The sequence below is a fragment of the Diaporthe citri genome (assembly GCF_014595645.1).
Source record: "Diaporthe citri strain NFHF-8-4 chromosome Unknown scaffold_5, whole genome shotgun sequence".
NCBI lineage: Eukaryota > Fungi > Ascomycota > Sordariomycetes > Diaporthales > Diaporthaceae > Diaporthe > Diaporthe citri.
Genome location: NW_025064850.1, coordinates 1280553 through 1293183, shown reverse-complemented (window position 1 = coordinate 1293183; position 12631 = coordinate 1280553). Strand labels below are relative to the sequence as shown.

At 53.9% G+C, this 12631-nt stretch overlaps 4 protein-coding genes across 4 annotated transcripts; 3 read left to right on the top strand and 1 right to left on the bottom strand.

The window, feature by feature from the left end:
- Positions 1 to 1494: 1494 nt before the first annotated feature.
- On the top strand, positions 1495 to 2958 carry INS49_011051 (uncharacterized protein; the record flags this gene model as incomplete). The annotated part of the gene is made up of 4 exons (XM_043171770.1): positions 1495 to 1832; positions 1901 to 2412; positions 2489 to 2585; positions 2664 to 2958. The coding sequence occupies 4 exons, from the start codon at positions 1495 to 1497 to the stop codon at positions 2956 to 2958; spliced, it is 1242 nt and encodes a 413-aa protein (XP_043023515.1).
- A 3726-nt stretch (positions 2959 to 6684) lies between these two features.
- Positions 6685 to 7236, top strand: INS49_011050 (uncharacterized protein; the record flags this gene model as incomplete). Its single annotated transcript, XM_043171769.1, has 1 exon — positions 6685 to 7236. The coding sequence occupies one exon, from the start codon at positions 6685 to 6687 to the stop codon at positions 7234 to 7236; it is 552 nt and encodes a 183-aa protein (XP_043023514.1).
- Positions 7237 to 7952: 716 nt separating this feature from the next.
- INS49_011049 (uncharacterized protein) lies at positions 7953 to 8366 on the top strand (the record flags this gene model as incomplete). Its single annotated transcript, XM_043171768.1, has 1 exon — positions 7953 to 8366. The coding sequence occupies one exon, from the start codon at positions 7953 to 7955 to the stop codon at positions 8364 to 8366; it is 414 nt and encodes a 137-aa protein (XP_043023513.1).
- A 716-nt stretch (positions 8367 to 9082) lies between these two features.
- Positions 9083 to 11449, bottom strand: INS49_011048 (uncharacterized protein; the record flags this gene model as incomplete). The annotated part of the gene is made up of 1 exon (XM_043171767.1): positions 9083 to 11449. One exon carries the CDS (start codon positions 11447 to 11449, stop codon positions 9083 to 9085), a length of 2367 nt encoding a protein of 788 aa, XP_043023512.1.
- Positions 11450 to 12631: the final 1182 nt, after the last annotated feature.

The window sequence follows — 12631 nt, the reverse complement described above, 5'->3', positions numbered from 1 at the left end:
ATACATGCACTTGGCGCATTAGACCTCCCGCAAGCTTATAGCACAGGTAGTGTGACGCAGCACATCCAGATCCAGATGAGTATCAGGGTCGCAATGCTCTCGCCAAGCAAGTACAGCAAGTCTTAACTCCACCCTCGTCGGGCCTATTCGCAAGGAATGGCATTGCCAAGCAATCGAGGCCCATTATTACTTCAGGGGCAACGTCACGAGGGACGAAGTGCGAGTTGCCCTGGACGGGTTAGAATCTCCTGCCCAAATATTTGTCAGGACTCACATTCGCAAGAGTGACTGAAAATTACCCAGTATAGGCAGCGTATGTATGCGCCTGACGAGCCAATAGACTCATCTTCATCGGGGTTGCCCTGCCCTTGGGGACCAATCCAAGAGCCGGCAGTCGCGGTGCAAGGTTTGATATTCCGCATCATAGGTTTCCCGGATATCTGGTCCGCTCCTGCTCTCCTCGTGGGATTGACTCCCGGTTCATTCAACCATTTGCACGACTCAGCAGGTTGAGCTTAATTCGCGCCCCACAGGCGACAGGATTTCAATGATCTGGTCCATAATCCGGACGAGGTTGAAAGCCTGGCAAACTGCCTTGTAACTATAGCGGACGGAGGTGGTCTGAGATTAAGCCTGGGTAAGCAACAGGCGTCATCTATGCGCGACTTCTAGATTGAATCTGCGTTATTTGACCTATGTCGCCGTGCTTGGCAGCATCATTAGCCGTCCTGTGCAATCAGACTGGCCGGGACCTGCATGCTACTAGAACGGGAGCTACAGTTTCCCGAACAGTCAGTATGGTTACAGTCCTGAAGTCCCCGATACACGGTGCCTGCAGGGACAATAAGCCTCCCTAAGTGGAGCAACTGGCTGATCGCAAAGTTGGATTACTCGCTCGATCTTGTAATCATTAGGATAGACAAACCTCATCGGCCAAGGCAGTCGGTACAGGAACAGTTACCCACTCTATTCCTAGTCCGGCATCGGGATTTAGGACGGAATTCGGCTCCAGGCAAAGCGCTTTTTTCTAGCACTTGGGAACCTTCCCCGCGGAAGAATGGAAGTCGTTATGGGAAACCCCAAGTTTCCCCGCATGTTCTCTACGAATCAATCCAGTGCCGGCGGTGACCGGGTCTGTTTAGGGTCTTTAATTACCGATGCTTCTCCGTTCTTCGCCTCGCACTAGCAAAGCATCAAGCTTTATTTCCTAGGCCGTCGAGCGTTGTGCTGCGTTCTGCAGAGGCAGATCCGGGCATGCGTAGCGGACAGGGTACCCCATGGCATGGAAAGCTTGGGGAATTACGCAGTATCCACCTTGGTTGCACTGCTTGAAGATCTTGCGGCTTGTGGGAGGGGATAGCCCTCGTATATAGCACTGTATAAAGTACCATGACGACCTCCCCGCTTGTCGTTCCTTCGAGAGTACCCAAGGTTCCAGGAGAGTCTCGTCAACAAAGCTCCAAACAGAGTTCGGTCAGAAGCCATCTACGAACAATGGCCTGGGTATCGCTGCCTTCCCTGGCCGTTCTAGCCGCCATCCACATTCAATGGCTCCTGAACCCCGACTCGGTGGTCGTCCAAGCTCAGGACCTTCCTGCACAGGCCCAGGTTATTGACCAAAGAAGCTTCAACGTCCTGCCTAACGTACTGCCCGCTACCGTCGTCAATGGAAGCCAAACCTTCATGCCCCCAGGCATCACACCGGAAGACCTTTTGGCCAAGCCCTTCCACGTCTACGACGACGAATTTCGCTCCATCATCGGTTCAGAACCCACTTTGTCACTGATTGCGGAAACGGCAACGGACCCGTTGTTCCACGAGGCCGTGGTTTGGTATGCAACCCTTCTCAACATAAACCTGGCACAATTTTGTACTTGAATGTGGACTGAACACCAAGCAGGTTCGAGCCGACAGACGAAGTCTTCTTCGTTCAGAATGCCGGCGCCAAGGCCGCAGGCACGGGACTCAACAAGTCTGCCATCATCCAGAAGATCGCGCTGTCGCAAGCAGACGCGGTCAAGGGCCAGGCCAACGCAACTGGGCAGGTCACGGTGGAGGTTGTCCCATCCAACCCGCAGGTCGTCAACCCCAACGGAGCCACCAACTACAAGGGCCAGATTCTCTACATGGCAGAGGGTGCTGGCGCGGAGAACACGTCAAACGCCGTCGTCATGAACCCAAGGGAGCCTTACAACACGACAGTCGTGCTCAACAACTACTTTGGCCGGCAGTTCAGCTCCCTCAACGACGTCGCCGTTCACCCGGTCAACAAGGAGGTCTATTTCACAGATACTCTTTACGGATTCCTGCAGGACTTCCGCCCGGCCCCTGGGATCCGGAACCAGGTCTACCGGTGGAACGATCAGACCGGCGCGGTCACGATTGTTGCGGATGGATTTGTGCTGCCCAACGGTATTCTCTCCCCGGGCCCTGTCTTAATAGTGTAACATTGAAAAAAGCGACAGTTGCTGATTTTTGTGCGACGCAGGCGTCACTTTCTCTCCAGACGGCAAGTTTGCCTACGTCGCGGACACGGGAATTAACAAGGGCTTCTACGGCGTCAACTTCTCCGACCCAGCCTCCATGTAAGTTCATTTCCCCCAACAACGCAGAGATGCCCGCCCAAGTCCCGCAAAGATGCTGACCACGTACCTCCCAAACAGCTACCGCTTCGACGTCCTGGAGGACGGCACGTGGGACAACCGCAAGACCTTCGCCTTCGTGGACTCGGGCGCCCCAGATGGCGTGCACACCGACACCAACGGCAACGTCTACGCGGGCTGCGGCGACGGCATCCAGGTCTGGAACCCCTCCGGCAAGCTCCTCGGCAAGATCTACCTGGGCGGAACCAGCGCGAACTTCAAGTTCGCAGGCGACGGCAGGATGGTCATCTGCGCCGAGACCAAGCTGTTCTACGCCACGTTCAATGCGAGCGGGTGGATCACCGAGGGGCAGTAGATGGTGTCTTTTGTATATATCAATGGGCGTGGCTCGAGGATCTTGCCCAGCCCGCATCAAATATTTCCCTGCCAAAGTGGCAAGTTATTCATGAGCATGCCACCACTATGGGTACTTGCGGACTTGAGTGACTCGATTTTCGCAGGTGACAAGTAAGCTACGAAGCATTGACGGACGGCCGGACTGAGAGCAAGTCCCTTCTTCTGTAGAAGTTGCCAAGGTGGACAATTTCAATGCTCATCAAGCCCAGTTCCGTCGGGCCAGACAATTTCGGTCTGGGAACCGAAGTAGTCACGATGTAACCTGAATTCAGTGATCGTATCAAATGAACAGCACCAGTATGATCCCTAATGACAATTGGTATGTTGAATGTATTTTCAAAAAGCAACACCTCTGTCCCGCAGTTCCGTTGCCAAGGCCTCATCCCGATCTTGAACCTTCCTAATTATCCATTCTTGAGACAGCAGCTTAGTGTACACCAGAAAAGTCTCAAGTGGGACCTCCGAACATCTTTACACGCGACTACAAGTCGAGGAGCCTTGAATTCCCAACATGGTAAAAGAAATCGAGTGGTGGTTGGCCGGACAAACCAAAGGTGTCGTCAATGTAGTCCCCCGTGTCGAAGCTGCGCCGAGTGGCGCGTGTGGATGCAGGACCGAGGGTTCTCGAAGTAAGCGGGGTCTGTTGAACTCAACGCTGTGGCAGAGGTTCAGAGTGAGTCTATTGTTTTGGGGCAATCTTGTATTGCCTATTAGAATCTGAAAGCCGCCAGTCGTTATCCCATCCCGCCAACTTCATCAGTCCAACCTTCCCATGAGCACCCCGGACCTAGAAACAGCCGGAACCCCAAGCTGCATCAAGATGGACGCGGAGGGCAAGTAACGCGTTACCACTAACTTACCTTGAGCTAGATTTCTCAGGCCGAGTTCCGTTTCACTTACTCGACTTCTTGACAAAGACCAATCGCTAGACTTTTCGTGGCTTTGAACAAGTCGAGCAAGTCACAAGATCCCTCTAACGTAACCTCGACGGGTGTGGATTGGCTCCAGCAAGAACACTAACAGTCATTTGGTAGTAGGGATGGGACCAAGAAGGTTTTCGTTTCTGAGCGCTTTGAAGACCTTGAAGCCCTTGAAAAATTAAAGTGTAGCGGGTTTGGCAAGATTGAGTTTGAGATCTTTCCTCATGTAGCAAATTGACGTTGCAGGGATTTAGGAGCGTTGTGCCTCTTCATTGTTAAGGTTTGGACTAGACTGAGCAAGAGTCCCGATGAGCGCCCCTGGAATACGAAGCATGTCGTTGTTGAGCAAAATCGAATCTCGACACTTGAATTTCGACACTCGGATCGAGATTATTATTGGAAATGAGTACATAGGACCAACTGATTCGGGAGAAAGAGGCCGTGGATAGCTGAGCTAGAGGCGTGAAGAAAACCAGAGAGTGCCCAAGTTAAACACCTGCGTTGTTGGGCCCGGCACACGCTCCGTGAAACACGTTTCAACGGATTCGCGATATATTCCATGGCCCATGAACGAGCTAGGTCTCGAGAGACAAGGGGCAGCTGGTTCAACGACTCGATAGTCCTTCAGTTGTGTGCCTCGAACTTCACCTACATGATTCAATTGCGAATACTGCCCCGGTTAGCGGAATGGAATGCGTGCGATGAGTTACAGTCGGCATCTCCGATTTGAGGATCAACCAGAGGTCAATAAATCAATGAAGTTTGTGGTTTACGGGTCGTCATGGCCTGCAGGGTGTTTGGTCAGAAGTCGAGGCCGTGTTCCAAAACGGCCTGAGCACGATGAAGTTCGTCCAGAGCGGTACGCTGACAGTGGGACGCCGTCCTCCATATAGAAACAAACTTGAAAAATATCCATACAGAGAATTACAGTGTTGGATATTCTTAACGGTGAGACTGCATGAAGCCCCAAACAGACCTTATCATTTTATGATGCATTCTCTTAAGGAATCAGAGCTTTGCGGTATTGGGAATGCCATCCTTTTGGACTGACCACATTCTGCTTGAACAGTCAACTCTCTCTCTCTCTCTCTCTCTCTCTTCAGTATTCGATTCCTGCTCGTATATATCGTCAGAATGTTGGAACTCCTCAGCTAGTCCCAGTAGAGCTTACATGCATGTCAAAGATTGGAGCATGACTTGACCAGTAAGGGTACATGTGTGACATATTTCTGTAAAATAACCTTTTAGGATGGAAATTCTGTGAAATGACCTTCCATCCTGCCGAGATTTATGAAGATCTTGTCAATGACTCTCTTCACGTCCACAATGCCGGCTTCAGTCGATGTTGCTGAGAAGCTAGCCAGGTCACGAGGAACTGAACATCACATCAATCACATGCATCTACCTATGGTCAATATTCCATGGGACTCTGAGAAGTAGACAAGATCCGAAAAGTGTTTTGTTCTTGCTGAGGACCAGTCGAATAGAGCCTCCGGGCTCAGTTGCCTCTGCCCGACGATTGTATTATGAATAAATGATGTTCTCATGAAGCGCACAAGTATCGGCACGGGAATATGGACATGCTCCTACCGTTGCAGGTGGGTTTAAAGACGTTCTGGACCCAAGGCTTCCTCTTGTAGGATACAATACCTAGAGTGGCACAGACTTTCACATGAGTTCCTTGTTTTTCGGTTGACTTTTCTTCCATCTGGAGCTATTCGTGATGACTTCCTCGTGCCTTAAAATCCTGACATTCGAATGTTCAGAGGTTTATACCCGAGGATTCTGTACTTGGGGATTTTCTTTTTCATCAGGTCAGAATTCATTCATATTAGATTGCATGTGGTATATTGCTTACCTGCTATCGTGAATCTCGACGGCCTCCGCAGGAGGCCCCTGATGATGCCGTTCCAAGTATCATGTTTCGTTCTCGCTCTTTGAAGTCGCGAACACGGGGAACTTGCTCAAACCCGAAATCAAGGACATCCTCAAGGTTGTCCCCGTCGAGGCGAAGAAAAGTTCCAAGCGATATCACCCCATCATGGGGCGGCCTGCATTGATTTCTATGAGGCCCCAAGCCACCCTGCATACCTACTCGTGGCGATCAATGGGGGCGGTGGTTCGTCAAACCTGCGCAATGGGACAGGTGGGGGGGGGGGGGGGGTCGTTTTTTTCGCTCTCTCGAGTCGCACCTTTAAACCCACGCGACCCTCCCTGCGCCCCTGGCCCGACCTCCTGGGTACGGCTTGGCGTGTCGCGCGAAGCAAGTCTTCCCGATGCGCGCACCGGCTCGCTGCAGGGATGGGAGCTTAGCAGTGTTCCAGGAGCTCGTCTCGAACAACCGCATCGGTAAAATGCTTCTCAGAACATCCAACGGGCTCGGCGGGGTTGGGTGGGTTTGGTTGACTCCAGGCAAGATAGAGCTGCCCTGTTCCTGCCTTGCGGGTCGCGTTCGCTTATAGGGTCATGGTTTTGGCCGCATCTTGGCTGTTCAAGCAGTCTTGTCGGTCTGGGCGGTGCGCGGCGTCCTCTTCGCCCCGAAGCTTGAGTATATCTCGTAGGCGACACCCGAGCATTTTCCCAAGCTCTTGAGCTCGACAAGATTCTTCAGTCCATCATCGCACATCACCCGTACTCTTGGGACCTGTCAAAAACGTAGTCCAGCCTTGAGCAGTGAAACGAAACAATCCATCACCCACCATCTCTGATTCAACGACACACCTTACTCCACTTCCAAAGCACCACCACACAGCACAACCATCAAAATGCTGTCCAACCGCCGTTCCTTGCTGGGAGGTCCCGCCGGTGGCCCAATGTCCGTCGACAAGTCCAACCCCAACCGCGCCACATGGTGCCGCCGCGCCTCATCCTTCACCGTCGCCCCAGGCGCACACGCCGACGGAGCGCCACCAATGTACAACAGCGCCCAGACAGACAACCAGCCACACTGCCAGTCGCCATCCGTCCTCACATCCACAACAGCCGAGATCCCAGGCCACCGCGTGGTCAAGGTCATCGGCTCCGTCTACGGCAACACGACGGCGGCGCTGCCAAAGGACGGCGTCAAGATGTGGCTCAAGACGGCCTGCGGCATGGGCGCCGAGGTCAGGAGCCTGACGAACATCATCTATAACGCGAGGGACGCGGCGACGGATAGGATGGTCATGGACTGCGTTTCGAGGGGTGGCAATGCTATCATCGGGTTGAGCTGCACGGAGAGCGAGATCGCAGGCTGCGCTACGGTTAGTGTGCAGGGCACGGCAGTTTATATGGAGATCAGCAGGAAGGTGGTTGAGGATCCGTTCAAGGGAGAATGAGATCAAGGGTGAACAGCTAATTTCTTTCTTTTCTTTTACATTTTCCTGGATCATCTTACGACATACCCGGCGCTCAGTTGAGAGATTTCCATCATTATTCATACACTATTACTTTTACGAATAACGTCGACTTTGAGTATGTGGGAGTTATTTCTAGCCTAATACTACACAGTCACTCTCAAGGACCCGGAAGAAAACAGATGTGACTAGACTACATCCCAGCACAAGATATACACGGATGGTTGGGAGAGTGGCCCTGCGTGCAGGGAGCTGGACCGGAGGGTTGCAACCGCAATTCGACGTCGCATTCACGCAACACGACCGGATGAGGGATGGGATGGGATGTGGGCCACAAGCGCCGACGTCATCTCGCGCGCAGTCCAGGTTATTGCGGCACGCCATCTGACTTGATCCGCGACTGAGGTGACGGCCCAGCAGCTAGACTACAGCACTTCAGCATCACTGGTCCGAGTATAGGGTGGTGCCTAAGCCGTATTACATGACAGCTCAAACAAGCTTTGGAATATGGAGGGTGCTGTGGCGAAATATCGTCGAGACCCTGGGAGTGGTCTCCCGTGACGTGACATGATGATATATGTAGAGCTGGACGGTCCCCTCTCGTCGCCTCTGCAGTCCATCTCGACAACATACAATATCACTGAACTGTAACACCAAAAAGGAGCTAGCCGGCAGACCCGACCAAGAAGCATCCCACAATGGACACAATCAAGAAAGTCCTCCACCCAAAGGAGCCAACCCACCAAACACATGACACCAACGAACCCGCCGCCTCACACCACAACCACCCATCATCATCACTCCCTCCAGGTGCCCGCCCAGACCAGGAGACCCTAGACCGCCTAGGCAGCGAGCCCAACGTCACAGGCACCAACCGGCCCCCGCCCCACGAGGACTTCCCCTCGGCGCACACCGCAGGGGACCAGCCCAAGATCAACCGCGGACACCACCACCCGCGCCAGCCCGTTGGCGCGACGGGTCCCCCAGCGGGCCACGGCGGAGCTGGGTCCGGCGCCGTGGGGGCAGAGTCGGGCGCACACGGCGTCAAGGCGCAGGCCGAGGAGGGCAACAACTTCCCGGGGACTAATCCTCACCCTAACCATTCGGCTTAGGGGGAGGCTGGCTGGAAGGGGTGGCGAGATTTTCAAAGTTGGAATGCGGATGCACGATTTTCTACATTCCCATGTAAAAGAGGGTTTTGGGCATTGGGGTCGCCTTACGGAGGACGACGAGTGTGGCACGAAATTGATACCAGCCGGCGCGGTCATTGCATTTGAGCTTTACGAGGGGGGTTTTCAGCAGCAGCACAGAAGTGCCTGGAGGGCATGGAGCAGTGTAGAGAGATAGCTGAAAGTGATCGTTCACATTTAATAGTTTTTGAGGTATCTTGCATCCATGAAATCCGAAAAAGGCCAGGCCACTCATCCCCGCTACAGCACCGTCACAGCGGCATCTGAAATTCAGCATCCCTCGAGGACGCCGACACCTGCCAGAAAACCCCAAGCAACAAAATGTTCTCGTCCAACAATTCTCCAAAGCGCCCAGATCAATAAAGCCCCCGCTTGACCTTTGGCTCGGGATCCCACATAGCCTGACTGATTTTCCGATCCCGTACGTGAGGAAACACGGCTCCATGAGCAAACAGCAGTCTTTGACCTTTATTTAACACGTCGCTGAAGAGATGTTGTCAAGGACTGGGCACAGCTCCAATGCCAACATGCAGAACATCGCAAGAACGAACGCCACGCCGTGCTTGTTGGTGTCAGGTCATCATATCTAAAACAAAAGACGAGAAAAGTTCAAGTATAAGCGTGAAATTGCACAAGTATCACATGTGTCCCTGGTTTTCGGGGCCGCCTCCAAGGTGATTCGCATCGAACAGGCCAGTAAAGTCACCGGGGAAGAAGTCCCACGGCGGCATCATATCATTCGGAAGCCCGAGCGATCCAATGTTGATCTCTTCCACTGTGATAGCATCAGCTATTGGCCCGCCACCAAAATAAGGGTATGAGCCTGAGGCAAGGCCATTCTGCGCGAAATCGTGACCATAATTCCCAACCACGTCATTGGGCGTGTGGCCCTGAGCGGCGTGGTTGAGCTGGTGCATGCGCTGTTGGTGGACAGAGGTTGGATCGTTGAGCGAGTTAGGAGGCGAGGTACCCTGAAGCACAGAGGATTCGTAGTTTGACGCCGGTGTGAATGGGTGCGTTGATAATGGTGGATGAACAGGACCTCCACTTGCGATCCCAGACAAGACCTGAAGCCTGGCGTCGCTCGCGGGTGTGCCTGGGCCGACCTCAGGTGTCAGACCTGATCTGGTATCTGAGGTAAGGCTGGTGGATAGCGACGGGGTCATGCGGTGCGCGGCCGAATTAGTCGCGGAGTATCGCATCGAAGACAAATTTTGTTGTGGGAACGCAGAGGAGAAAGCTGTTGGCGTCTCCGGGAGGCTCTGCCGTATTGGGTCGTAGATCATGTTGCCCGGCGGCGTTGGAGCGGATTGAGGCGCAGGTGGTGGAGGCGGATGTGTAGGACCCTGAGTTGTCTGCGATGCTCCCGCGTTCATGTTCTGGTACAAAAGTGTGAGACTCGAGTTTGGTGAATTTGTTGTTCCAGTGAGCGACCATGCAATGGGAGGCGCGCTCGGCTGAGGGGAAGATGGGTTGTCGAGTCGCGCAAACCGACTTAATGAAGTAGGACGGCGAGGCAATTTTGTGCTCTCGTACTCCTCGGCAGTGTAGGTTTCGCAGTCCCAAACGCCCTTTGACCTGTGTTCTAAAGCGACCAGAATGTAGTTGACACCGTTCCAGTACATGATGAGCTGTTGCAAAACCTTGTAGCATCTTTGATAGTTTTGATTCGCCGCATCAGCCAACAATGAATGCTTGGAAGACCTCGACTCGGCGCCTGACTTGGCCTTCCTGTTGGCTGGTCTTGTCGAGTTTGTATTCACACTCGCGTTCGCAACCGGCGGCGAGGCATCCCTTGAGACGGGCTGCGAGGCTACGGCAGCGGACTCGGTCAGGAAGGCGCACGCAGCAATGTACATAGGCTGCGATATGAACGGGTTGCCGATGTAGCTTTTCGGGTCAATGAGCTCAGCCAAGGCGAGAATATCGGCAATCGTTTTGGCACTTGACATGGCCAGCTCTCGACTGTGCGATGTCAATTGAGGCTGCCTGATACCGAAGGACGTCAGGAGCGGTTGGTGAAGAACAATGATCAAGGCGTGAAACCAGACATGCAGGAGGATGAAGGTAGTTCCCTGTCCATGCTTGACGTAATTCTGGAAGTGTAACGGATTAAAATGCAATCGGGGGTCTTGCTTGTGGTAGAGCTTGGTCAGGTCACTCTCAATCTTGGCCAGTATAGCCATCTTTTCCTCTGTGAGATCCTGCACCTTGTTGATCTTGTTCAGCACGTCGGAGACACGGCCATAAAACTGAGTGATCTGGATAAAGGCAGGATAAGGAAGTGGCCAGCCCGAGACTGGATCGATTATTGGTTCCGGAGTTGGCAGTTCGAATTCCTCGTCCTTGATGGTGACGGTCCGACCAGTCCCCGAGGAAATGATCCTGTCTAGGATGTAGACAGCCCAGGCAGTGTCGACACGCTCCTGAACGATCTCCTGCTGCTCTTCCGGATTAAGCGTCTCGCTCTTCGGTATTGCAGTAATGATGTCCTCCTCATCACCATTTGCATGATTCCAGGATCGGGTGTACCACGGGTCTTTGTCGCCTTGAAATTGAACGCCTTCATTTTTCTGAAGGCCCAGGTCAAATGCCATGCGGATTGCGAGACCAAGATACATCCACAGCGTACTGTCTTGTCCTGCGCCAAAGCCCTCGTAAGCCATGAGCAGATATGCTTGGACTGCGCCGACCGAGGGACATGGGAATGCATCGACCGTTGCGGTCCTTGCTCTCTGCGCAAAAGCATTGCCGTAATCCCACTTCGAGCCTTCCCCGCCGGCAGCCAGAGAGTCCGCCGCGGTCGAGAACCTGGCCGCCAAGGCACATATCGCGTCCACTAGGATTGCGTCCAGCCTCTTTTCTTTCACCATGCGCAGCACCCGTGCCTCATGCAGGAACGGGTAGCTGCAGCCAAGATGCACGAAGAAGACCTTGATGAGATTAATTATTGTGGGGTGGACTGGGGCCGGATCGTTCGGGTCGTACGCAGGGACTTCTTCCATTGCCTGCAGAACAGTGTCGGCGTGCGACGGCAGGCTGTGGTGGCTCAACATGGACCCGGAGCCGGGGGAGGTTACTGAGGCGGAGCCCCCTCTACTCCTGCGCCGATGATAATGATGCACATTGACCACCATCTGCTTATAACCGGGTACGATGGCGGTCGGTCCGAAGTAGCGAAAGTAAGGGACCTTGTGAGAATCATGGTGGTGCTGGACAGGTGATCGGGTACTCGGACTGTGGCCATCGTCGGATAAGGAAACGGTGCGCTGGAACGGGTGCCTCTTTCCTGATGTTTCTGGCGTCCGTGGTTTTGATGGTTCCGTCGCCCATTCCTTGCTTTCCTTCCTGGGTTTCGCACCGCCGCTCGTTGTGGAAGAGGAGTCACTCCGTGTCTTGTGGGTAGAGCCGTATTCGAGCGCAACTTCCGAGTGGCGACTTGTGCCATTCCGGGACTTTGAGGGGCGGCGATCAAGGTCTTTGCTATCGAAGACATCTGTGAGTTGGTCGTCCTCAGGCTCGACAGGCGAAGTATCGATTCCTCCCTCGACCTTGACCGGGGAGACCACAGAGTCTGCCCTGATCTTGTCATTCTGTTCGGGGTATCCAAGGCACTGGTGGCCATTCTTGTCGCACGTCGAGCAGGTCGGTTTTTCTCCGTCGCACCGCGTCTTTCGTTTCCGGCAGGTAAGACATCTGTAAGATATAGATCAAGGTCAGCAGGCCGTATTTCCTTTCATGTAAATACAACGGCCCGAGTCGCAGTTGAAACCCCCCCCCAGTGATACAGAGTCTCACAGGTCGGGGCACAGATGACGCAATGTAGAGGGGCGAGGGAGTAGAATAGAGGTGATGCACTGACGCTGCATTTACGCGTCGTCTCTTCGAGGGGGGCTGGCCCTGATTGTTGACGAAACGAATCTGTTTCGGGGGCGGTATGGCGCCGGCCGACGGAGTCGCCATCACAGAGGGGAGGAGGGCGGCATGGGAGTTGCTCGACCCGACCATACGCGAACAGGTAGCAGGTAGCTGATCGTTGCAGGAGCGCGTGCGAGACGTGGGTCCTGCCTGGTCACGGACGGAGCGGATGACTGCAACGGAACGAGATGCAGATGGGGAGGGAAAAGGCGCCAGCAATGACGGAGCACTGGCGCCCCAGGTTCGGGGTCCGGCAGATGCTTGTTGGA